Below are 25,311 nucleotides of genomic sequence, written 5' to 3'. Positions count from 1 at the left end.
AGAAGCTGAGTGAGATTCTTTGAAAGACTTGGACATTCAGAAGCAGCCACATATTTAAGGGAATTAAAAAGGCCATGATCAGTCCTGGCCAAGACAGACTTGTGAAAAGAACTGAAAAGACCTTAAATTTTTATATTTTGCTTATCCCTAGGCTCTGAGCCTCTCTAGCTAATTAGAAAAGGACTGCCCCAGAATAGAGCCAGTCTGCAAAGACTGAGACAGGTGGCTGTTTTCACAAGTGCCCAATCTTTAAAAAAAAAAAGTTACAGGCCGGAGGCCGCACCGGGACCCATGCCAGAACCATGTTTCGCAACCAGTATGACAATGACGTCACTGTTTGGAGCCCTCAGGGCAGGATTCATCAAACTGAATATGCAATGGAAGCTGTCAAACAAGGTCCAGCCACAGTTGGTCTGAAATCAAAAACCCATGCAGTGTTGGTTGCATTGAAGAGAGCACAGTCAGAGCTTGCAGCTCATCAGAAGAAAATTCTTCATGTTGATAACCATATTGGTATCTCAATTGTGGGACTTACTGCTGATGCTAGACTGTTATGTAATTTTATGCGCCAGGAGTGTTTGGATTCCAGATTTGTATTTGACAGACCTCTTCCTGTGTCTCGTCTTGTATCTCTAATTGGAAGCAAGACCCAGATACCAACACAAAGGTATGTCCGGAGACCATATGGTGTTGGACTGCTTATTGCTGGTAATGATGATATGGGCCCTCACATTTTCCAAACCTGTCCATCTGCCAACTATTTTGACTGTAGAGCCATGTCCATTGGAGCCCATTCTCAATCAGCTTGTACTTACTTGGAGAGACATATATCTGGGTTTATGGAGTGCAATTTGAATGAACTGGTTAAACATGGTCTGCGTGCCTTACGAGAGACACTTCCTGCAGAACAGGACCTAACTACAAAGAATGTTTCCATTGGAATTGTTGGTAAAGACTTGGAGTTTACGATTTATGATGATGATGATGTATCTCCATTCCTGGAAGGTCTTGAAGAAAGACCACAGAGAAAGGCACAGCCTACTCAACCTGCTGATGAACCTGCAGAAAAGGCTGATGAACCAATGGAGCATTAAGTCACAAACCAGTCTATATGTGTATTATCAAATATGTGAGAATGCAGGAGCCCTTACTGATGACAGTAATCTATACTTTGAACCAAAAGATGCAGCGTGGTCTTCTGGTATGTTTTAGGAATCGGTCCAGATGTGTTTTTCCCAAGTAACTTGTCTGAACCATATAATGGTGTGCATTTTTCTTTGAGAGGGTCTATATAATCATTTTCTAGAAAGTATAGTTATCTGTACTAGTGTTTTTACATGAAGAACATAGTGTCTTTGTGGTTTTAAAGACAACTGTGAAATAAAATTGTTTCACCTGCCTGTGGAAAAAAAAATTACAAGGATTAAAAAGAAAAGGAGAGCATAGTTGACGTAAAGGGGAAAAATAAACTGGCCAAAACTGTCCCTAGATGAACACAAGCATTAGCCTTACTAGACAAAGATTTTAAAAACAACCATCTTATATACGCTAAAGGAAGTCCCAATAGTTCATTTTTGCTTTTGTTTCTTTTGCCTTCGTGGATGTATCTTGCAAGAAGTTACTGTGGCTGAGTTCAAAAAGGGTGTTGCCTGTGTTCTCCTCTAGGATTTTGATGGAATCTTGTCTCACATTTAGATCTTTCATCCATTTTGAGTTTATCTTTGTGTATGGTGCAAGAGAGTGGTCTAGTTTCATTCTTCTGCATGTGGATGTCCAATTTTCCCAGCACCATTTATTGAAGAGACTGTCTTTTTTCCAGTGGATAGTCTTTCCTCCTTTGTCAAATATTAGTTGACCATAAAGTTGAGGGTCCACTTCTGGATTCTCTATTCTGTTCCATTGATCTATGTGTCTGTTTTTGTGCCAGTACCACACTGTCTTGATGACCACAGCTTTGTAGTACAACCTGAAATCTGGCATTGTGATGCCCCCACCTATGGTTTTCCTTTGAAATTGCCCCTGGCTATTCGGGGTCTTTTCTGATTCCACAAAAAACTTAAAATAATTTGTTCTAACTCTCTGAAGAAAGTCCATAGTATTTTGATAGGGATTGCATTAAATGTGTAAATTATCCTGGGTAACATTGTCATTTTCACAATATTAATTCTTCCAATCCATGAGCATGGAACATTTTTCCATCTCTTTGTGTCTTCCTCAATTTCTTTCAGAAGTGTTCTATAGTTTTTAGGATATAGATCCTTTATCTCTTTGGTTAGGGTTATTCCTAGGTATCTTATGCTTTTGGGTGCAATTGTACATGGGATTGACTCCTTAATTTCTCTTTCTTCAGTCTCATTGTTAGTGTATAGAATGCCACTGACTTCTGCGCATTGATTTTGTATCCTGTCACACTGCCAAATTGCTGTATGAATTCTAGCAATCTTGGGGTGGAGTCTTTTGGGTTTTCTATATAGAGTATCATGTCATCAGCGAACAGGGAGAGTTTAACTTCTTCTTTGCCAATTTGAAGAAGCTTTTGCACAGCAAAGGATACAGTCAACAAAACTAAAAGACAACCTACAGAATGGGAGAACATATTTGCAAATGACGTATCAGATAAAGGGCTAGTTTCCAAGATCTATAAAGAACTTCTTAAACTCAACACCAAAGAAACAAACAATCCAATCATGAAATGGGCAAAAGACATGAACAGAAATCTCACAGAGGAAGACATAGACATGGCCAACAAGCACATGAGAAAATGCTCCGCATCACTTGCCATCAGGGAAATAAAATCAAAACCACAATGAGATACCACCTCACACCAGTGAGAATGGGGGAAATTAACAAGGCAGGAAACCACAAATGTTGGAGAGGATGTGGAGTAAAGGGAACCCTCTTACACTGTTGGTGGGAATGTGAACTGGTGCAGCCACTCTGGAAAACTGTGTGGAGGTTCCTCAAAGAGTTAAAAATAGATCTGCTCTATGACCCAGCAATTGCACTGTTGGGGATTTACCCCAAAGATACAGATGCAATGAAACGCCGGGACACCTGCACCCTGATGTTTATAGCAGCAATGTCCACGATACCCCAACTGTGGAAGGAGCCTCGGTGTCCATCGAAAGATGAATGGATAAAGAAGTTGTGGTTTATGTATACAATGGAATATTACTCAGCCATTAGAAACGACAAATACCAACCATTTGCTTTGACACGGATGGAACTGGAGGGTATTATGCTGAGTGAAATAAGTCAATCGGAGAAGGACAAAAATTATATGGTCTAATTCATTTGGGGAATATAAAAAATAGTGAAAGGGAATAAAGGGGAAAGGAGAAAAAATAAGTGGGAAATATCAGAAAGGGAGACAGAACATGAAAGACTCCTAACTCTGGGAAATGAACTAGGGGTGGTGGAAGGGGAGGTGGGCAGGGGGTGAGGGTGACTGGTGGCAGGCACTGAGGTGGGCACTTGACGGGATGAGCACTTGGTGTTATTCTGTATGTTGACAAATTGAACACCAATAAAAAATAAATTTATTAAAAAAATATAAAAATATATAAAAAATAAATAAATAAAAATTATATATGCTAAAGGAAAGCATAGATGAAGAACTAAAGGCAATCATAAAGGAACAAAATGTGGGCTGTTGGCTGGCTCAGTCAGAACCTGCAACCCTTGATCTCAAGGTTGTGAGTTCAAGCCCCATGTTGAGTGTAGAGATTACTTAAATAAATAAAACTTAATAAAAAAGTACAAAATATCAACAAAGACATCCAATTTTGTAAAAAAGTAGGCTCCACACCCACGTGATACCCAATGCAGGCTTGAACTCACAATCATGAGATAGAGACCTGAGCTAAGATAAAGAGTTCAGTGGTTAACTGACTGAGCCACCCAGGTGCCCTAAATGATAGAAAGTATTAAAAAAACAAACAAAAAACAAAACTAACAATCCTGAATCTGAAAAAAATACAATAAGTAAAAGGAAAGGTTCACTAGAGGAATTCAATGGCAGATTTGTATAGACAGAAGAAAGAATCAGCAGATGTAAAAATAGGACTTTTGAAATTTACAAGTCTGAGGAGCAGAAAGAAAAAAGAATGTTATCCCCCTAAGATCAGTAACAAGGCAAAGATGTCTGCTCTCACCACTTCCATTCAACATGATGCTGAATGTTTTAGTCACTGCAATAGGGTAAAAATAGAGAAACAAAAGGCTTTCAAATTGGAAAAGGAGGTGAAAATTGTCAGGCATTATCATCATTTTGGAAATACTAAAGAATTTACTTCAAAAAAGCTATTACAACTATTTGTGAATTTAACAAGATTGCAGGATATGATACAACAAATTCTATTTCTACATATTAACAATAAAAACTAGAAGTTAAAATTAAAAAGCAATATCACTTATAATAGCATCATAAGGGACACCTGGGTGGCTGAGCGGTTGAGCGCCTGCCTTTGGCCCAGGGCGTGATCCTGGAGTCCTAGGGTCAGGTCCCACGTCAGGCTCCTGCAGGGAGACCACTTCTCTCTCTCTGCCTATATCTCTGCCCTCTCCCCCCGCCCTCTCTGTCTCTCATGAATGAATAAAAACCTTTTTTTAAAAATAGTATCATAAAATGTTAAATAGGGGTAAATTCACAAAATATGTATAAGACTTGTACAAAAAAACATTTCTGAGACAAATTAAAGATACCCTAAATAAATGGAGAGATATACCATATCCATGGATCAAAAAGCTTAATATTGTTAAAATGTCAATTCATTCACAGAAATTTTCCCTACCTATATACTCATACATGTGTAACATAGATTTATAATATAAGGTTGTGTCAGCATTTTATTCACAGCAAAAGACTATAAACAACTAAATATCTATTAATAAAGAATTAAAGAGGAATTGTGTTATATCAAGGAAGACATTACAGCCGTTAACTTAATGGTACATATAAGATATATGTGTATTATTAAACGAAATAAAAGGGAAACTGTCATACTACCATTTGTGAAGAAAAGCATAATTCATTTATTTTTGGCTATGCTAGACTCATTTGGAAAGATACACAGAAATCTGATAGGAATAAATGACTCGAGAGAGGAAAGCTGGGAAATGAGAGACAAGGGTGAGCATACATATTTCCTACATACCTTATTCTGCCCATTGAATGTTGTATAGTGTCTATGTATGCCTACTTTATAAAACACAGTTTCAAATATTAAAATCAGTTAAATGCACTGGCCCTTCATCAAGAGACCTCATCCCAATCTTCTGCCACATGTCCCCTCTAATCCACCTATCTCCACCTCTGCTAGAGATAGACTACATTTCTCACTGCCAAATGCACTCCGTGGCCCATTGCTCTGTGTTCTAGTTTCGTTCTTAAGTTTCTCTCCCATCTGGAACATGCTCCTTCCCCCACAGCCTACACTTTTAGACCCAACCTCTATGTCACTCTACCCGGGAGCCCTCTCTGACCATCCTGATCCTTACTATGATTTCTCTCCTCCGAAATGTGATATTTATAACCTGGACATTGCAAATGATATGCAATTCTATTTGTTCTAGATTATTGGCTTCTGCTTTGTGTGAATTAGTCTTATCTTGGTAACCAGATAGTGAAGTGCCTCAAGAGCAGGAAGGCAACATAACTCAAATGTCTTTGTACCCTTGACACTTCCAAGCTTAGGATAAGCACAGACTGAGGGCTCGCCATGGCAGCCGGGTGGAGGACTGGATTCTGGAGAAGTTACCAAAATAGCCTCTTCAGAGACTTTGAGCACAAAGACATTTTTGGCTGTGAGATTGCTGTCAGCAGGGTAAGACTCTCAGGGAAATTCAGAAGTTCAGTGTTGGAGAAATATGACAATAACCACAGAAGTCAATCAGGTAACAAATGTATAAATAAATGGGCAGAGAATAGAAGTGTTGGGCCCAGGAATGAATTAGAAAACAGATGACTTGCTGAAAGGTTTCAAAAATCCAAGTTAGGAATGCCTGGGTGCTCAGTGGTTGAGCGCCTGCCTTCGGCTCAGGGTGTGATCCCAGAGTCCTGGGACTGAGTCCCACATCGGGCTCTCCATCCCTCTGTCTGTGTCTCTGCCTCTCTCTGTGTGTCTCTCATGAATAAATAAATAAAATCTTAAAAGAAATCCAAGTTAAAAACAAACAAACAAACAAAAACAAAAACCCTCCTTCAGGCAAACAGCATGTATCCAGAGTAGATCAGTTGATACTCTACTCAAACCATGATCACCAACTAGCTTATGACCTTAAGTTGGAAGTGGCCACTAATGCCTCTCTGAAGGTAGTCCTATCCACAAACAGACAGAATTCTATAACATGGTAAAAAACATCTCTAGAAAACCAACTTTTAAGGAGCTCAATAAATGAATCTTGTTACTGTATCTCCATAGAAGGCAGTGTCTATATCTCTTCCCACCTACTCATAAGCTTGAGGCCACACAGACCAGGAGGCATTTCTCCCTGCTTCCCACAATGGCATTTAAATGTCACCTTGCCCTTTTCCTCCTATATAAGCCATGGGCCCCTTCATATACTTCTGATTCTCCATCACCCAATGCCTGTAATATCATAGCTCTCCATTCTCAAGCCATAACCAGACTCTGCCCTCCCTAAGCTCATGTGTGCTTCACAGATATAGCTCCTGTACAGGTGGAGGAGGTGGAGAGTCCTCTGTCCCAACCACTCTTCCACAAAAGGTGTCCTATGTCCCTAAACATTCAGTTTTCTGGGGACAGGTGACCAGACAGTTGTAAAGGAGAGAGCCAAGACATCAGGCTGGTGTAGGATATGTACAGTAAAGACAAAGTGGAGACATAGACACCACCTATAAGTAGACACTTTTAGTCTCAGGCTCTGTAACCCTTACAGACAACCAGGCACCTTCACCTACAGACTTAATCACCACATAAGCTTCCCTAGGACAGATAAAAGTCTTTGACACAACACCTGCCTTGTGAAACAGAAGGGCTTTGTGATGCAGTCTAATGGCCTGGTTCCATCATCTATGAGGTGGAGATGATAAGGCATAACATTGAGAATCATTAGGCATCAGGACCCTGAATGCCTAGATATAGGGATGGTTAGTATCTTCATGTTAATGAGGTTTAGACCATGTTGAGCCATACTTTTGTTCTGTGGGATTTCAAGTATCCCTTATATACCTATGGCTTCATCTTTATTATTCTTCTAATTATCTGGCGAGTAACAAAGAGTTACCATGGATTAAGGTTGGAACCTCAAAGGATCTGCTGCCAGGTAGGGAAACTTTATGACCATGAATTAATTAATTAAGCCTCAGATAAGAAGCCTTTAAGATCTCAGAGTCTCTCCTTTTACCACCCACGCCCCCTAAATTTTATGCCATGCAATCAGTAACTCTTATATGGTACTTCTCAGGGACTAGTAAGAATTTCTTTCTAAGCCATCTTACAGTGTATTCTAGTTGGAAAATAAAGAACCTTTCGATCTGGTTGGAGTTGAGACCTAGATGAAATGGAATCTACATCCTGGATCTCAGAGTACCTCCCAATTAGCAGGATTCTTCTGGTTGGTGGTTGCTATAGGCATTTGTTAACAGAAATCCTTTAGCTATTACACCCACACGCCCTTTATTCTGTTGCACTCTTTCTCTTGCTTCATCATAAACCTCATGCATAACTTCTCTTGGGAAATAAATGAGAATATGGAAGAGCCTTGAAATAAATCAAACACAAGCAGAGAAGGGAAATGTTGAGGTGAAAAGAGATGGATATGGAAAGCAAAGTTAGGAAAGTAAGTAAAATATAGACACAGATATATAGAAGGGGATTGGGAAATATATATCAGCTTTGTCTGGTTTTAAACATTAAAAAAAGGTGTCCCAACATTATACTCTAACATTTTGTCTTTAAGCGTCACCGAAAAGTCAGGATAAGAGATGCAGCATCAAGAGGTACGGTCTCACTCTCTTCTGACTCGCCTCACTATGGGCAAGTTTCCCCTGATTCCTATCCCTCTACGAGCCTTGGAGCCAGTAACCAGGTGCTCTAACCACTGAAGGCTCCAATTGCCTCAGTTGACAATTTCTCCCAGAACACTTTCTTGGGTGGAAAATCAGAGCCTGGGAATGTTACAAAAATCTCTACATTACACCTGCCTTTGAGAATGAAGAATATAGAAGGAGGACAGAAGCCCTTAGCTGTGTCATTTACTAGTTTTACCACCCTGTGGAAATGACTTCATCTCTCAGTCTGTGATCCATGAAATGGGCATCTCATGATCCTGCCTCACTCGCAGTGTGGTTGTGATGATCAAATGAAATGAGGTCTAGGACAGCATGTTGTAGTAGGTTAAGCTGTATGCATATGTGCCTTAGAGCATTGACTGTTGGGGTTTTCAGCCTCCTCTTCCTCAAAGGCCTTTAGCTTCCTATAGGATGACCCTGCATCCTCTCATTCTTTGTTAACACTCTGCTGGTTTTTCAGCTAGGAGATTTTGTCAGGAAGAAGCTGATAAGCCGTGGGAGCTGCTCTCTGTCATGAGAAGGTGATCACTTGCTCTTTGCATCCTCCAAATCCCCAGCCTGGCCTGGGACGATTTCTCTGGTTGGCCTGTGGCAGGGACCAGGAGAGGGAAAATGTCCCGGAGGGAGTCAGAGAGTGGATGCTGAGCACTGGTTGAGAGAGTTGCCAGGGCAGAGGGGGATCAGGTGTCTCAGGACAGGGAGTCTCCCAGTTTTGCTCTAGGCTAGGTTCACAGTGGTCCTGAAAGTCAGGATTTTGCTAGTATGTAATTCATTGAAGACTCTACATGAGTTTGCGCTCAGCCACAATGTAAGTTATCCAGTCAAGAGAATAGATAAATGCATATATAAACAAATCACCATTGTCATATTCCTGTTGCAACCATTCAAGGGCAGACCCATAGAACCTGCTGACATTAATTCCATGGTTTTGTCTTCAGGGAGGCCAATTCCTGGGACAGCCCTCAGAAAGGAGTCCGTCATCTTATCCTCTTCCTAAAATCTCTAAGGAAGGGAATTGGCTCTCAAGAGACTATTTACAGGATCTGGGACACCCCATAGTCCCCACAATGCAGAGTTCCCACAAAGACCATATTTTCCACAGCTTAGAAATACTGAATGCCAGGCTGTGGCCTTCTTAGCTCCAGAAGAGACTAACTGCAGGTTCCCCCTGTAATGTTCCTGGTGCTGCCCCTCAGCCAGCCATTGGCTCCCCACCACTGCCTGGTTCCCTTCTGGTGTAGTTTCTCAACACAGACCAACAGAGAATGCACCCCACGTCTCAGTGTCTCTCATGGCCCTGTGTTTCCATGCGTTGTCTGAGACCTTGCCCAACAAGCTCCAGACCCTCAGTCCAACCCAGCCCAACATAACTTGCCAATGGCATTTTCCTAGGAAGAAAAGGAGATGGGTAAATGCCCTGGGGTTCCAGGACTAGGGGAAGGTGGGCCAAATCTCCAGGCCACACATATTCAAAGAGGCAGGTGTTGGGGTGCTTGGGTGGCTCAGTGAGTTAAGTGTCTGACTCTTGATCTGAGCTCAGGTCTTGATCTCAGGGTTGTGAGATTAAGCTCCACATTGGCTCTACGCTAGGCATGGAGATGACTTAAAAAAGCACCAAAGAAAAAAACAAAGAAGCAGGTGTCACTCCATCAGTAACCGTTGCCATCTTCCCTTCCTAGCCAGGACTGGCTTCCTCAGGAAGGAAGTGTGCGGCGGCTCCTGTGTGCAGATACCTGCTGCCAAATCTGCAATGCCATGGCTCTGGAGATTCAGCAGTTGCTGGTAGGTGAGAACACCCTGATATCTTCCCCTTCATCAGGACCATTGCAGGGCTCCTCTTGCTTAGAGATTTTGTCCATGTCTACTGTGTCGTTTGAACAGAGTCTGCAGCAACGTTCCCTACACTGCAAAGCACTTTCATTTCGATCTGCAACGCCTCCAGTGTTAGAATTAATGGATCAGAAATGTTTAACACAATCAGCTGTCCAGTCAACTGATGCAGTCAGGATCCATGATTGCTGGGCTGAACACCTCCAGCTGGGGCAGGGATTTCAAATTCCGGAGGTGACTTGTGTCCCAGAGACTATGTCTTGTTTAAGACTTGAAGAGCCTCAGGTTCCAGTAAACCAGCAGCAGATGATACAGAGCACTCCCGGCCTTGTCTGTGGAAACCAAGGGCATTGGCCCTTGAATTCCCAGGTCTCTCTGCAGACCCTAAACCGAGAAATCACTACACTGACCCACCCTATGGCCTGGCATATGGTTACTGTCCTCCCTGCCCACCTGCCATTCCTCAGTCCTGAAGTCTTGAGGCTTCTTGAAGTACATGTGAAAAAATGGATGCATTTCCAGAGGTGGGGGCTACCCAGACGTGTGGAGGAGTCCCTGCGGCAGCTTATGCCAAACCCACCTTTGTTTTGCCAAGCTATCAATAACCAACCAGTTTCTTTCATCCAGAAGAATACTTCTAAGTTTTCTATCGAAACACTCGGGCCCTATTCCTGCGAGAACTGGGCTTCATGTATGGCTAACCAGCCTACCCAGGCCTTCTGGGTTTCTGAGTGGTCCATCATGGGCCCAGAACAAAGACACCACCAGCAGCAAATCCCAAACCATATGGCCCTGGCCTTGCCCTCTCCAGCCCTTAAAGACTCAAGTGCCCTCTATGCACTTCCTGGTTACCAGAATCATGATTCAGTGGGCCATCTGCAGCAGAAATACATCCAGTTATTCTGTGGACTCCCATCTCTGCACAGTGAGTCCCTGGTTAACACCTTCTTAGGCTCTCAAAACTTCTCCATGAACGGGAGCGTGTCCAAGCATCCCTTGAAGGACCCTTTTCTCAAGGACTTCTCCATCCTCCCTCTGCTGCCTAAAACTCCACCCCAGTCAGATGCATCTTCTTCCCCATCTTCCCAAAACTGGGTCATTCCATCTGACAACCAACAACCTCAAAACAGTGTCCCACTTCTGACGCTGGCTGAGTGCAATGCCTTGGAATGGCACCTGCTGCAGAGGCAGCTCCAGCTTCGATGGGGCTTGTCAGCTGTTTTTCAGAGACCTCAGAATACCCAGAACCCCATGCAGTATAGGCCCTATGGCAGGGCCCAGTCTCCTGAGAAAACTTCTTGGCCAGTGAAGCCCATCACAGTCCTCACTAGGGAACTAGTTTTCTTCCCGGAGCATGGCCGGAGACTGCTGGAATTCCATCTCCAGCGGCAGTTGATTCACCATCGCTGGGGCCTGCCCCAGAAGATCCAGGAGTCCATCCAACTGCTCCTGTCCTCATCTGATCAGTCAACTCTGTCCTGGAGCAGCACAGCCCTAGCCACTGTGCATGCTCCCCAACCTACAGCCCTAGAGGCACCTGGGGCCGGTGACCCATTCTCTCCAGTCACAGACCAAGTACCAGTCCCCATGCCACACTTGTTTGACCAGGCTAAGGCAATATTGCAGAGCCACATCAACTCCAAATGTGGGCAGATTCACCAGGGCAAGGTCCCTGCTTGTGTATGTAGCTCTTGGCAGTGCATAATTCCTGGGGGCCTGCAAGTGGCTCCCTTCACCTGCATCCCAGAAAGCAAGCCCTTGGAGCTACAGGCCACAACTGACCCTGCCCTACAACAGAAAGCTGGGGCCTGGATACCAACGGCCCTTGATCAACAGCAACAAGCCCCACCAGACCCTGTCACTGAACACATTAAGCTGCCCCAAGCCCTGTCCGAGGGAGCCATTGAGAAACTGGAGACGACTCTGAGGCACAAGTACCTTGCCTTCTTGTCAGGGCTGCCTGCTCTTTATTATGTGGCTCTCTCTAGGGCCATGGCACCGGCAATCTCTACCCAAGCTGTAATCACAGGAATGGTGCCTGGACCTGGCGAATTCCCTACTGAACCTCTGACTCAGATGATCTCATCTGAAGAGCAGTGCCTGAGTCCTGGGCCATGCTTTCAAGATGCCAACAAGACTTGTGCAGACACTGCAGAGGAGCGCCAGGTGGAAGAACAGGTGGAACAAATGATCGAGGAGGTGCCTCTAGAAAGCCAGGCAGAGGCCTCTGAGCTTTACACACTCAAAAAACCCATCTTAGCCAAACTAAATTTCCATCTAAGAAAGAAGATCCTAGAGATACAACTGGGAATTCCCATAAAGGCAAGGGAGTCCAGAGAACAAACTGGGGCAACCCCAGACAACACATCCACACAGGAGTCTCTCAGGAGTCTAAACAATCAAGGAAAAACACTGCTCCAGGATCTCCCCATCCCACCAGATGCTCCTCGTGCCCCAGATCCAGAATGGCTTCACCTGAAAGAACAGCTGGCCATTGAGTTAAAGGTAGTGCAGCAGAACCAGAAGCAGCCTAGTTCAAGAGCAGTACCTCATGGCTCTGCCCACTGGGCCTCCAAGATCTCACCGCCCAGCGGAGACATGAAGGAGGCCCAGGTGCTCTGTGTTCACCTGGAAGCCAGTGCGAACAGCCCCAGCCTGGAGGAGCCCTGGAGCCCTGAGCCCCAAAGCCCTGGCAAGAGCAAGGACTCCGCCCAGGTCCCCATGCTGGCAGAAAAGAGAGAGGACCCAGGGAAACCCAAATTGGCAGGAGACCATGGGGAAGGGGATGCAGGGTTTGCATGCTCCTTTACAAGAGAAATAAGCGACCCCGATGAAGCCCAGAGGCCAAAAGGGATACTTCTGAATAGGGCACCCCGCACCCCCCAGCGAAAGAGCCATAATTTTCATCTTGCTGCTCCCTTTGAACACAATACCCGGCATCACCCTCAGATTAAGCTTCCAGAGCCATCTCCAGGAATCCCTGGGGTTAAAGTATCCGAGAAGAATGACCTGCACGACAGTCTAACCAAGCTCAGTGTCATCCTCAAGCCAGCAAGGATTCCTAAGAATGTCCAGCCTATGGTGCCCCAGGCATCACAGGGCCAGCCTTTCCTGGGCCAACTCATTCAGGCTAGGCCTTTGCAGGGCCAAACTTTGAAAGGTCAGGTTTTGCAGGGACAGGAGATGCCAGTCCATACTCACAAGAGGCCCAGCCTTCCAGAAGCAGGCTTGAGAAGTAGGATGAAATCCTTCCTGTACTGTTTTAACTCCAAGATGAAAGGCAAAGGGCATAAGGAATCCATGTTCTCTATAGCTGGGAAGGTGGCCAACCCCAGAAAAGAAAATGTACAAAAGATCCTGGCTCCTGCCAAAAGTCCGGTGGGGCAAACCAACACTCAGAAGACAAGAGGGAACTCCAAGGCCCAATCTTCCCCCACCGAGAAGCAGGTGTGCCTGGGCTTCTTGGATGGACCCCATTCCCCAGACAGTAAGCTCCGGCACCGCTCCCATTCTCACCAACTCCATTCTGCCTCAGTCCTGGACCACCCTCGCCACTGCCCTAGGCACTGTCCTCGAATGGCTTGTGTCACCCAATCAGGGAATGCACCCTAGATCTCACCTCTCACCTTAGAGGGAAACGTTGGTCTGCTCAAGAAGACTCAATACAATCAAAAGACTTTGTAGGCTCCCCAACATCTGTGTCCCTTGAAGAGGGCTGCTACTGTCATTTTCATTAATGTACAGGTGGGGCAGAGTGCCACCCAAAATACATCCATGTCCCTAAGCAAAGAACTGTCTGTCTCCTCCTTCTCTCCACTGTGCTGTGTTAAGGCAAGGCATGAAGGGAGGCTAAAATGTCCTTCCCAACTAGAGAAGGAGCTTTAACCCACACTTAAGCTGGGTCAGCCTTCCACACAACTCCTCCCAGCCTACCCTGGACTGTGGATAAAGGGGCTTGAGCAGAGAAGAAAGGTAAGCTACGTAACGGTCAGGCTTGAATTCTATCATGGCTTTCCATTGGTGTCCTTGGGCCCAGAGGAGCAATGTGGACGTGAGGAGGATAGTAGTGACAAGAAGGAATGGCCAGGAATCCCACAGGCAGAATTCACTGATGACTCCTGTAAAGGCCCACAGTCTGCAGGGGAGGGTTTTAGAGGAGTGCCACAGTGCTCCAACCTTGAGGAGGTACTTTGTGTTTATCAAAAGCAGGTAGCTAATATGACAGGATATTAAAAGCAAATGATAGAATCCCCCCTCCTCTGCTCCCTGTTGGTAATTGGCAAGATCTTTCTGGAGAACTCATCTGCGAGGCTGCTGTAACTCTCTTGCCCATAGCTCGCCTCCACTGCCTGCCAGCTGCATGGAATGAGTGACTTTTGGAATGGAGATCACAGTAGGCCATGAAGAGGGGCTTGTCCCCCACTCCCAAGGGCTGACAGGGAGAGAATCAGGGAGTGGGAGCATGTAGATGGACGTCTGAGTACCTGGGACAGAGACTGACATGTTCCTGACGAGGGTAAGATAAGGGAACAAAACCAATTTACTTTGCATTCAAAAGAGTCGGTGCCAGCAAGTCAACCCAAGGTTCAAGTGCTTTGGGGGAAAGTAGGTGACTAAATCTGAGTTTCAATCTGTTTGTCCTTAGTGTACTTAAGAGCGGCTGTCTAAGTTTTGAAACGGCTGGGAAAGAACCACAAACACAAGTGGTTTTCTTTTTTTTTTTTTAATTTATTTTTTATTGGTGTTCAATTTACTAACATACAGAATAACCCCCAGTGCCCGTCACCCATTCACTCCACCCCCCGCCCTCCTCCCCTTCTACCACCCCTATCACAAGTGGTTTTCTAAAGACATTCAATCTTGTCTTTTCTAAAGACATCCCATCTTGTCAAGTACTGCCAGCAGCTTGTACCCAGCCTTACTGCTATGTCTCATTTCTATACCACCTATAACTGCAATCCTTCTCCACTTTCTCCTTTTACCAGTCTTCCCTTCCTGAACATACGTACACATGATTATGTGACTGTATATGTTTATTTTGATGTGTTCGTGCACATTGTACAGTGTCGAATTCAGCTGTATTCAGCTCCCAGGATCTGCCCAGTGTCTTCTCCTCAGAGGATGACTCTTGTCCTCTCCCCAGCCAAAGATAGCACCGATTAGTCTGCCTCCTCCTGTCCTCGGTGCCTGTCATCATTCCCCCTTTCTTCAGTATGTCCCCATGCATTTCAGAAAGCATCAGAACCACTTACTGGTTTTTTTTTGTTTGTTTGTTTGTTTGTTTTTAGAAGCACTTTTACTGTTAAAGCAGACAAACAAAAGCAGTTAGGAAACTTTTCTAAAGTGTTCTGTTCCATTAAACAGTCACAGAAGGTGGCCAGGGATCCAGAATTTAATGCCACACATGAGACTCTAAACCGGATAAGCTGCTCAGCACTGAATAGGGACTGTGGCCCCTTTGGTTTTTCTGGACTATCCAATAATTGGCTATTTTGTAGTAATATGTGTTTATCATTAAGGGAAAGATAATGTGAAATTCTATGAACTATGCCAGAACTACCAAGAACTACCCAAGAGAAAGACTGAGAGGCAAGCTGATCTCACCATATCTTGCCTATATACTCCCTTACATATAGGCTAAATGAAGTTCCTCCTACAGACCTGTTTTACGAACCCTCCAATAACTTGCCATAGTAAGTCAATACTAGAGCCCTTTCCCACTTCCTCTTCAGTCAACCTGCACTCCCACCCTCAACTCCAGCACCACCACCAGCCTCTATAGCCATTGCCACGAAGTGGATCTCTTAACGGTGGCCATCAGATTAATATTCCCTGACCTCCCAAAGAGGTGTGAATGGACCTGTCCTAATTCTCCATTAACTGAGTTGGGGCAGGCAATGGTGCCCGTGGAAGGAGGACTGGAATCCTGGCCCTTAAGGAGGCTACAACAGAACAGCATAGCTGAAGGTTGTGCTTATTCCACTCAATATAAGGTTCTGTATGAATAAAAAATTTGGGTCTCCTTCAGAAGGAAACTTCTGACTGAAATTTCAGACCAGAGAATGATTTCAGAGAAAGATAATAAACATGAATAAAGGGCAGCAAAACACAAGGAAAGCATTACAAAATCCTCAAGCATGTGTTTTTACCATTTTCAAGCCAAATGTGCGACCCTTAGAAAGGATGCAGATTTTAAGGCCTAAGTCACAAGAATGGAATGTGAAAAAAAAATCAGAGTTAGAATCCTAACTCTGACATTTGACAAGTTACTTAATATTTCCGAGCCCCAGCTTATCTGGGAAAGGGGGAGAACTGTATATCCATACCCAAACCTCAATTGCTGTTAATATACTGATGATTCCCAAAGTCACTTTGTTGCTCTAGTCTTTCTTCTGAGCTTCAACTGTATAGCCAATAGATAGAAGGAAGCTCCATCTTGCTCCAAAGACAATGCAAATTAATTCAAAGTTTCCAAACACCTTCTGCCCCATCAAACTCCTTTCTAATGTCAGGGAATATCACTATACATCCACTTTTTTGCACAAACCATACATCAAGTCAGTCACTGGTTCTAATTTTTATAGAACCTCACGTTGCCCCTTTCCTCTATGTTTACTGCCTCTGCTTCTGATTTAGTTTCTCACCCTTTCTCTCCTAAAAAATTACAATAGAATCTCATATCCCCAGGGCTTAGGATAGTGGTTGGTGCATGGCAATACTTAATAGACTTGAATCCAAACCTGGACTGAGGAAGCAGATAAATTATTACATCAATGTGATGAGCACAATGGTGTGTGAGGTCCTGCCATAGAAGGAAGTACTCAGCTGATGAAAAGGACTCGAGGGTCACATAAAAAGTTCACAATAAAAATGACCTTGAGAGGCATCTTGCATTTGACAATTAAAATATTTGTGTACTTGATATGTGTCAGGAACTATGCCAGACAAAACAATCACCAAAGACAGGCTTTACCTCTATAGAGATCATTACCGAGTAGGCTTGTGTGACCAAACTGTCTAATCAGGGGATCCCTGGGTGGCTCAGCGGTTTAGCGCCTGCCTTCAGCCCAGGGCAGGATCCTGGAGTTCCAGGATCCAGTCCCACATCAGAATCCCTATATGGAGCCTGCTTCTCCCTCTGCCTGTGTTTCTGCCTCTCTCTGTGTGTCTCTCATGAATAAATAAATCTTGAAAAAAAACTGTCTAAACAATTTATACAGGGCTACCTGGATGGCTTAGTCATTTAAGCATCTTCCTTCAGCTCAGGTCATGGTGCCAAGGTCCTGGGATCCAGCCCTGAGTTAGGCTTTGTGCTCAGTGGGGAGTCTGCTTTTCCCTCTTCCACTGTCCCTCCCCTCAACTTGTGCTCTCTCATAAATAAATAAATAAATAAATAAATAAATAAATAAATAAATAAATAAATAAAATCTTTTTTAAAAACCCAAACATATACACATGGTTGTCCAATATTCATCTCAAAAGTGAAATCCTAATTCCCTGCCCCCTTAACACGACCCAATCACACATACCAGACCTATTCCAATTGCAGTGTTTCCCACATCAGTTAATGGCACTTCCTCTTGTCCGTTCAGTCTGAAACCATTGGTGTCATTTTGATGTTTCATCGCTAACAGTCCATATCCAGTCATCAGAAAAAGGTGTTTCCTCTGCTGATTATGTGTATGACAATGCTCTCAGATGATTAGAATGGCAGGAGAGATTTCAGGGAAGTTCTAGATGTGTGGAGCCTAGTGCATGAGGCTAGAGACAAAGAGGACAGGTATAGCATCTTAATGTTCAAAGACTAGATATGTTTAAAGGGTAGGAGGAGAGAACTGGCAGGCAGGAATAAAGGTTGCTCTGAGTAGATGGGATGCACCTCTGTTTTGGATACCTCACATTTCTCAGAAGGTGAAACCTCTGCATTCCCACATGAGCCAAGAGCTAGAGGAAGTGTAAGAAATGCTGCAGTCTCCCTATGATACAGTATGAAGGACTGTGGGATGACTCTACTTCATTGATTCCTAAAGAAATTCAACATCCATCAAACCAAGAGGCAATGGCAGGCCTCTCGTCCACGATAGGACCCTAGCACTTAGCACAACATGTCTACTGCTAGCAGGATGGGAAAAAAGCCAGGATGGGAAGAAACATGAATGTGTCCCTGCTCTAAATGATGACTCTGTGCTTAAGAGATGGGGGACCAGCCCCCGTTGTGGCTCCCAAGGTGAGAAGATATAAGGCCCAGGTCTGTTGAGCCAACAACCTCCAGGTGTTTTCCTAAGGCATCCCCAAAGACCAAAGGAGATCTTATGACAGGCACATCCTCCCTGCCTAGTGGAAGTTAGGCAGACAGCCACAGAACAAGGAGACATGAGGGAGGACTCGGCATGAAGAGAATGACCCAGAAAAGATCACAGCAGCATCATGTGGGAAGACAAGGTTAATGTGCACACATCCTGACTTAGGTGGAGCAGGTCCTTCCCATGGTCCCCTAACACTACTACCTGTCCCAGAGCAGTGTGAGTTCATAGTGCTGACCAAGGTCTTACAACAAAGGGTTGAGGGTATAAAGATGAGCTGGAACAAACACCTTCAGGATTCTCAGTTTTCAGCAAAGTCAAGAGCTGAGAGAAGACAGGGGCCAGAGCCCGTGACTCATGTAAGATGCTGTTGAGGGATGAAGCCTTGTTCATCCCATCTCATAACCCTAGCACAACCCCCACCCTCCAGTTTTCCTAGGCTCAAGAGAGGTAAAAATCAGAATTTTTACAGAAACTCAAGCATTTACTACTCCAGAATTGGTGGTAGATGCTAGGAATATATCAGTGCTTGCTAGGGAACCCTGGAGTTCACCTCTGGCGCTCTGAGGTAACGTGTCATGGGGAACCCATGGACCCCATGGACCCCTTCCCTTAATCTCTGCAGAGGGCACCTGAGAATTCTATGGAGGGAATTTCAGGCAACTGACCACTGCAGTGCAGGAGAGTGGCTTCTCCACAAAATCACTTCTCCTGTCAAACATTGAGTCCTAGAGGATAGAGACCATGACTGCTTCATTTCCGTACCTGCTTACCACGGCCCATCCAGGGAAGGCAGTGAACTCAGAATGAGAACAGGAATAAACCCCACAGATGCTACTTCCTGCACCATGTGAGAGTGGGCTGGGCTTCTTCTCTTTCCCAGCCATCCAAAGCCTAATGTTCCACTGGGCTCAGAGGCCCATGGCAGAGGCCAGGGCTGTCACAGAATGAAGAACAAGAATGGTTGCTGTGTCCGATGCAGGGAGAGGAAAGAAGGGAAGACAGCCCGGACTTTAGGTGGGGTATGAGGAATGAACACAATGTAAGGTGCTGGGGGACACAGAGGACCAGATCCCTTTAGGTCTGGCTGGGCCTGCAGAGGACTGTTCATTCCTATCCCCAGAGACAGCGAGGCCAGGACCCTGAATACTTGGTCTGGATGAGAGCATGGGGAGGGAAAGGGGGCCTGGGAAGGGGCCAGAGGGAGATCTCCGTTTCCAGAAGGAGGGGCGGGTGCTGCCAACTGCCCCCCTTTTCCCGCCTCGACGGTAGCTTCTCTGGGTCTGTGGCCAGGAAAGGAGCATACTGGGGGCTTTCCAGAGTGTATCGCCCCAAGGTCAGGCCTGTTACAGAGGCCACGAGGGCAGGACCCTGGGCAGGCAGCTGTACCCGTGGGAATCCAGACAGCGGGACGGTAAATGATGCTGGCGGTAAATGATGCTGGCAGCTGGGGAGTGTCAGGGTAAAGTGAGAGGCCAGAGCCGAATCCCACACATAGAGACACATGGACACAGATATCCAGCCACACAGATACACAAACACAAAGACACAAATTCAATGAGGCCACTCCAAAACTAATTCAGAATAGTGCCCAGAGACATGCCCAGGAAACACACCTGCATAGACTCAAGAACACCCTGAGTCAGACATGCTGGAGCAGACACTGCCACAAGCACACAGGCAGACACAAACACAGGTTTCACCCTTGCAAACAGATACAGACCGACAAACACAAATGCGGTCCAAATTCATCCCCCAAAGTTGCTCTCCTCCATAAAGCCGCCTAGGCCACACCTTAAACCAGGCTTGTCTTTCTTTCCCTCCTCTAAACTCTGCTGAACATGAGAGACTCCTAACTCTGGGAAACGAACCAGGGATGGTGGAAGGGGAGGTGGGAGGGGGGTGGGGATGACTGGGTGGCGGGCATTGAGGGGGGCACTGGATGGGATGAGCACTGGGTGTTATTCTATATGTTGGCAATTGAACACCAATAAAAAATAAATTTATAAAAAATAAATATTAAATAGAAAACAAAATAAAAAAATAAAAATAAAATAAACTCTGTTTTATAATTCCTGTCCCATGCTTGTGCTTTACTAAGGATAGTCCTGGTTTCACATGCATACCCCTGGTCTCAACAACTTGGCCGTGGGCTTTCAAAGAAATGACAAGGTCAGCAGTGAATCCACTGCCCTCTTCAGCAGCCCCATCCCTCACCTATACACCCATCTTCATCCCCAGGAGTGTCCTCAGTTTACTGCAGGGTCCTGACCCCCAGCCTCAGCAGACACAGACTCTAAGGGAAGAATAAAGCAGACGGACACACCCTTTCAAGGGAATACTGGTGGCAATTACCCCCAAAATCTATACTTTGCCTTATGCTTACCACTGTCTACCTCCAATCTGTAACCACTATATCAATGCTATTCTAAGCACAGTTACCTAAACCATACATAGCTACACCTGTACCTGCACTAGATGCACAAATATCACATAGTTATGACAATATGAGTCAACTGCACTCCAGGAACTCATAGTTCCTTCAGTAACACCTGCATAGTCATCAGGGCAGGATGTCCCTGTAGTGCTCAGCGTTCAGCTAGGTACCCAGGCTGTTTGACTCTTGTTAAACAGAAAAGTGTGCAAGGGCCCAGCCCAGTCCTCTGGGACTAACCCAGCCTCTAAGCTGAAATTCCCGCTATACCCTTCCCTGGCTCCTTCCTGTCAAGCTGGGAGCATCTGTGGCCTTGGATCCCCCATCCAGGCAGAAGCAAATGTGCCTGGGACCTGGGGCTGAAGAGGTTTGGAGATTTCCAACACTTGCAACAACCATACCTAGGAGCTGTATCTCAGAGCCTGGCCTAGGTGCCTGTCCTAAAAATATAGTGGACCTACTGACACTGGGTGAGAGTAGGATAAACTAGCACACTTCTTCTCCCCCTCCTCCAGAATCTCAATCTGACGAAAGGGTATATGCACAAGGAACTCATCAGCAGAGGTAAAGCTGAAGCAAGTCATTATACCTCCCTCATCCTCTGCCTCCTCACTTCTCAACACCAGGCACCAGGACCTTTAGTATAGGACTCCTCTGCACCTCGGCCATCCTAGAGGTTGTCAAACACTGCTTAGGCTCTGGCAGGAATTCACCAACCCAAAATCTTCACCCAACAGATCACAACTCTTAGGTGGACACTCACAACTCAGGTATATACCCACCACTCTTTGTGTCCCCTTCCCCAATGTCTATATTCAGTCTGGCCTGAGGACCAAGAGATGGGCTTGGTTCAGGGCTGCAAGCTCCAAAATATGCACGAGGTGCTTCAGAAATCAATAAAATCAGTTTTAATCTCTAAAAAAATAAGTGACATATATGACAGATACATCTATGACAGATGCCTACTTACAGTAGTCTGTGTTACAGGAGAGGAATGCTAAGATTTGGGGTCCACTCCTTTTAATTTTTTTTTTTTTGGCCCACCCCTTTTATAGGAAGAAAAAGCAGTCTGGTCTTTGTCCAGGGAGAGATGTTGCCTTCTTTCAAGGTGCTTGTTGTAAATACAGTTTCAAGAAATGGCCTGGAAAACAGTGCCCTACTTTCTTGACATACCCAGTAAAAACATTCAGGAATGCTAAGAGCCCATTGTAGGTTGTTTCTCCCAACCATAACTAGCAATGTTAGAAATAAATGAATGGTTTAGAAAAAAAAAATTGCTTTCCATGTGTGAAAGAAGTCCTAGGAGAGACATCCAGGTTAAAAAGGAAATCAGTTGAGGTACCTGGGTGTTTCAGTCAGTTAAGCAGCCTAAATCATGATCTCCAGGTCCTGAAATGGAGCCCTGTAGCAGGCTCCCTGCTCAGTGGGGAACCTGCTCCTCCCTCTCCCTCTGCCCACCACCCCCCTTGTTTGTGCTATCAAATAAATAAATAATATTTTTTAAAGAAAAAGAAAAAAAATCAATTCAGAAATACCCCACTATTTATGCTTAATCAGTACTTCTTTAGCAGATAAGTGGAACTGGGGTTTTCTGTGTCCTTATCAAAGAACAAAAGAGAGATAGAAGATATTATCATAGAGACAACATTCATGTTGAGGAATTTGTGGTAATTTGAGAAGGGCTTGAAAAAAACTTCAGACACCAGGGGCAAAGGGGTGGTAAATCCCAAAGAGACAAGAAAATAGAATAGGCCCCGTTAGCCAAACAAAATGGAAGAAATAAGAGCAAACTAAACCTTTTCTAGGTATTCTTTATGGAGGAAGTCTCTAAGGTGGCTTCCCCCATGTTCCCACTCCCTGGTGTTCGTGCTTTGTGTAATCCCATCTTCTTGAGTGTGGACAGACCTTGAAGTGGCCATGTTGGGGGGGGTGGTTCGTTTACCCTCTAGGAACTGTAGGTGGTCTTTAGATGCTATGTGTAGTTTCCAGCTAAGAATTAACAAGAATCCAGGGCCACGGTTATTATGACTGCAGAGAAATGAATTCTGCCAACAACCTGAGTGAGCTTGGAAGATTCTTCCCCATGCAAGCCTCCAGATGAGAACACAGCTCAGCCAATACTTTGCCACCTTGTCAGACCATAACTGTGAGATCATAAATCGTGTACCATTTTAAAACACCATATTTGTGGTAATTTGTTGCAGAGTAATAGAAAACTAATAAAGTAAAAGAAACCTCTGAGAAGGGAAGTGGGGAAAACAACTCAAATCAGTAAGTTCCACAGGTAAAAATAGGAGTTCCAGATTTTCTTTGGATTCAGGAAGGAGGAACAATCAGAATAGTTTACACTGCTTTACACAGCACAAGAGCTGAATAAATCTTTCTTTTTTAAAAAAATATTTTATTTATTCATGAGAGAGAGAGAGAGAGAGGCAGAGACACAGGCAGAGGGAGAAGCAGGCTCCATGCAGGGAGTCCGATGTGGTACTCGATCCCAGGTCTCTAGGATCACACTCTGGGCCGAAGGCAGTGCTAAACCACTGAGCTACCCAGGCTGGCCTGAATAAATCTTTCTTAAAGAAATGCTGCAAAGATGATTGAAGGAATCAAAGAGTTTATTTGAGATCACAGTGTCAGTATCCTCTCTGTAGTTCAAAGTGGAGCAGAAGGGTCTAATAAGACCAATTCTTCAGAACTTGTTTCTAGAAACAGTATAATCCTGAACACATCATATCCACTGTGCTTCCTCAGAGATGGAACCTGATTACTGAGTTGGGGTTAGCAGGAATGATGACAGGTAACCAATACAACAAAATCGGTCATTTCTTTGATCACAGGAGAGAGCTACCAAATTTGTAATTTGGCCAGTTTCCATATCATACCACATTTCTTTTGGATATACACTAAAGAGTAGAAATGCTGGGTCATATGAAAATTCTTTGTAACTTTTTGAGGAACCATAAAACATTTCTACAGCAGCTGCACTACTTTGCATTTCTTTAGCAATGTACTAGCATTCCAATCTCTCCATATCTTCACATTATTTTCTGGTTTTTTCTTTTTTCTTTTTTTTTTTTTTTTGAGAATAGTGCTGGTTAGGCATTTATGTAACTTCTTTGAAGAAATGTCTATTCACATCCTTTCCATTTTTGAACTGAGTGTAGTTTTTGTTGTCGTTGACTTGTAGTTCTTTATGCATAGTAGATGTTGATCACTTACCAGATATATGGTTTGCAAGTATTTTCTCCCATTCCATGGGTTGTCCTTTCTCTCTTCAGTGAATCCTTTGATGCACAAAAGTTTAAATTTTGAGGAGGTCCAAGTTTTCTATTTTTTCTCGTCTGTGCTTTTGATGTTATACCTAAAAAACCACTGCCAAATCCAAGGTTTTGAAGATATTTCCGTTTTTCTTCTAAGAGTTTTATATAGTTTTACCTCTTAAACTTAAGCAAACATAATTCTTGCTTCTGTCTCTCTTTGATATCTCTTCCCAAATAAAATCTGAAAAAACATATTTCATGATTCCAACCTCTGTAACCTTTTACAAATTGCTTAAAATCTCTGAGTCTCAGTTTAATTATCACTGAAGGGATAATATCACAAGGTTGTTAGAAGAGTTACATGTTTAAACACTGGAGCTCAATAATCTCATGCATCCTTTTTCCTCCGTTCAAAGGGCTTTCTCTTCCAGGACCAGCCAGGATCAATTACTCCACCTCATCTTAACTGCTTGCTTATGGACAGTCGAGCCCAGGGCCTCAAGTCTCCCATCTTTGCTTCAGAGGCCTCAGTGGTCCTCCCTTCCCCTATGCCCTTTGCTCTAAGAGAAGTTCCTGCCTCCACAAATTCCAGCCTGGAGCCAATCTGGGCTACCGCGGAGAATAAATTTCTAACGGGGTTGCGGGAAGGAATGGACAAAGGCAGCAGCCCCTCAACCACCTTGGAGGGACACAACTTCGGGCACACTGACCCCTAGAAAAGTCAAGGCCAAATTCCTTTGGTGCATATGGGGAAGTTACTCCTGGCCTAGATCCCGTAGCAGCCTCCTCTCCTTCCAGTCAGAGATTCATTCCTTCCGGCGGTTCTAGCGCTCAGCCTAAGGTATTCCTTCACACAGGAGTCCTCCCTCTGTGCGGTCCCGCTCCACCGCGCAGGCTCCCGAGGCTCCCCTATGTTCTCAAATGGCCTTCCACTGAGACAGCACCAGAGACTACCCTTGGCCTCCGCGAGTTCTACAGACGGTCTGGTCTCTCTGCGGGGACAGTGCCCCTCACGCTGCTCCTCAGAGAGAGCCCTGGAGTCCCCCTTCACACAGGGGTCCTCCGTGGGGGCGGCTCCCCGAACGGCCTCCGGGACTCTCCCAGCGGCAGAGGCGGGGACCCTCGGGGTTTATCCACTTACACAGGGACTCCCTTAGGGGCTGCTCCCACACAACACCTCACAGTCCCCAAAGGGCTGTCCGCGGCCCGCAGGCTCGTCCCTTAGGGTGCCTGCCGAGTCCCCGCCGCCCCCGCCCCCGCTTACCGGGACCGTCAGGGTGCGGGACGCGGGTCCGGGACTGGCGGACTCTACACTGCGGACCCCGCGCCGCCCATGGCCGCTCGGGAGCCGGCGTGCTGGGGCCGAGCGCCGGGAGCAGGAGGCGCAGGCGGAGCAGCAGGCTGAGGCGGCGGCGGCGGCGGCGGCGGCGGCGCGCGCGCCCCAAGCAC

General features: G+C 45.1%; 3 protein-coding genes across 6 annotated transcripts in view; 2 read left to right on the top strand and 1 right to left on the bottom strand.

Annotated features, from left to right (window-relative positions):
- The window catches only part of PHF24 (PHD finger protein 24), a 171,062-nt gene that overhangs the window by 145,151 nt on the left and 600 nt on the right, over nucleotides 1-25,311 (bottom strand). Inside the window, exon 1 of one of the 2 annotated variants that reach the window (XM_049116217.1) lies at nucleotides 25,127-25,284. The exons of the other annotated variant lie outside the window; for it this stretch is intronic. The gene's annotated coding sequence lies outside the window, so the exon portion shown is untranslated. Of the gene's footprint in view, nucleotides 1-25,126; nucleotides 25,285-25,311 lie in introns of those variants that run through there. 2 annotated transcript variants of the gene reach the window in all.
- Nucleotides 284-1,522, top strand: LOC112669358 (proteasome subunit alpha type-1-like). Its single transcript, XM_035697149.2, has one exon. The coding sequence runs from the start codon at nucleotides 303-305 to the stop codon at nucleotides 1,092-1,094; it is 792 nt and encodes a 263-aa protein (XP_035553042.1). The 5' UTR covers nucleotides 284-302; the 3' UTR covers nucleotides 1,095-1,522.
- On the top strand, nucleotides 7,047-14,618 carry LOC112668980 (protein FAM205A). Of its 3 annotated transcripts, XR_007414056.1 has the most exons (6): nucleotides 7,047-7,287; nucleotides 7,924-7,963; nucleotides 8,496-8,556; nucleotides 9,715-9,817; nucleotides 9,917-13,837; nucleotides 14,201-14,618. XR_007414056.1 is itself a non-coding variant. In XM_025461710.3 (5 exons), the coding sequence occupies exons 1-5, from the start codon at nucleotides 7,144-7,146 to the stop codon at nucleotides 13,475-13,477; spliced, it is 3,909 nt and encodes a 1,302-aa protein (XP_025317495.1). In that variant the 5' UTR covers nucleotides 7,047-7,143; the 3' UTR covers nucleotides 13,478-14,618. The 3 variants fall into 3 exon arrangements, 2 of the variants coding, with proteins under 2 accessions (XP_025317495.1, XP_025317583.1); XM_025461710.3 differs by having other exon boundaries at nucleotides 9,917-14,618; XM_025461798.3 differs by lacking the exon at nucleotides 7,047-7,287 and adding an exon at nucleotides 7,731-7,803 and having other exon boundaries at nucleotides 9,917-14,618.

Source organism: Canis lupus, chromosome 11, assembly GCF_003254725.2.
Source record: "Canis lupus dingo isolate Sandy chromosome 11, ASM325472v2, whole genome shotgun sequence".
Classification (NCBI taxonomy): Eukaryota; Metazoa; Chordata; class Mammalia; order Carnivora; family Canidae; genus Canis; species Canis lupus.
The sequence above is the reverse complement of the archived record's forward strand: the minus strand, read 5'-3'. Positions and strand labels throughout refer to the sequence as shown.

Excerpts from the sequence above, each read along its gene's own strand:
- LOC112668980 (XM_025461710.3), top strand. The coding sequence starts at position 7,144 with ATGTTGAGCCATACTTTTGTTCTGTGGGATTTCAAGTATCCCTTATAT. Across the intron at positions 7,964-8,495 it reads AAGAGATGCAGCATCAAGAG|CTAGGAGATTTTGTCAGGAA; the intron begins GTACGGTCTCAC and ends CTGGTTTTTCAG. Across the intron at positions 9,818-9,916 it reads TGGAGATTCAGCAGTTGCTG|AGTCTGCAGCAACGTTCCCT; the intron begins GTAGGTGAGAAC and ends TCGTTTGAACAG.
- LOC112669358 (XM_035697149.2), top strand. The coding sequence starts at position 303 with ATGTTTCGCAACCAGTATGACAATGACGTCACTGTTTGGAGCCCTCAG.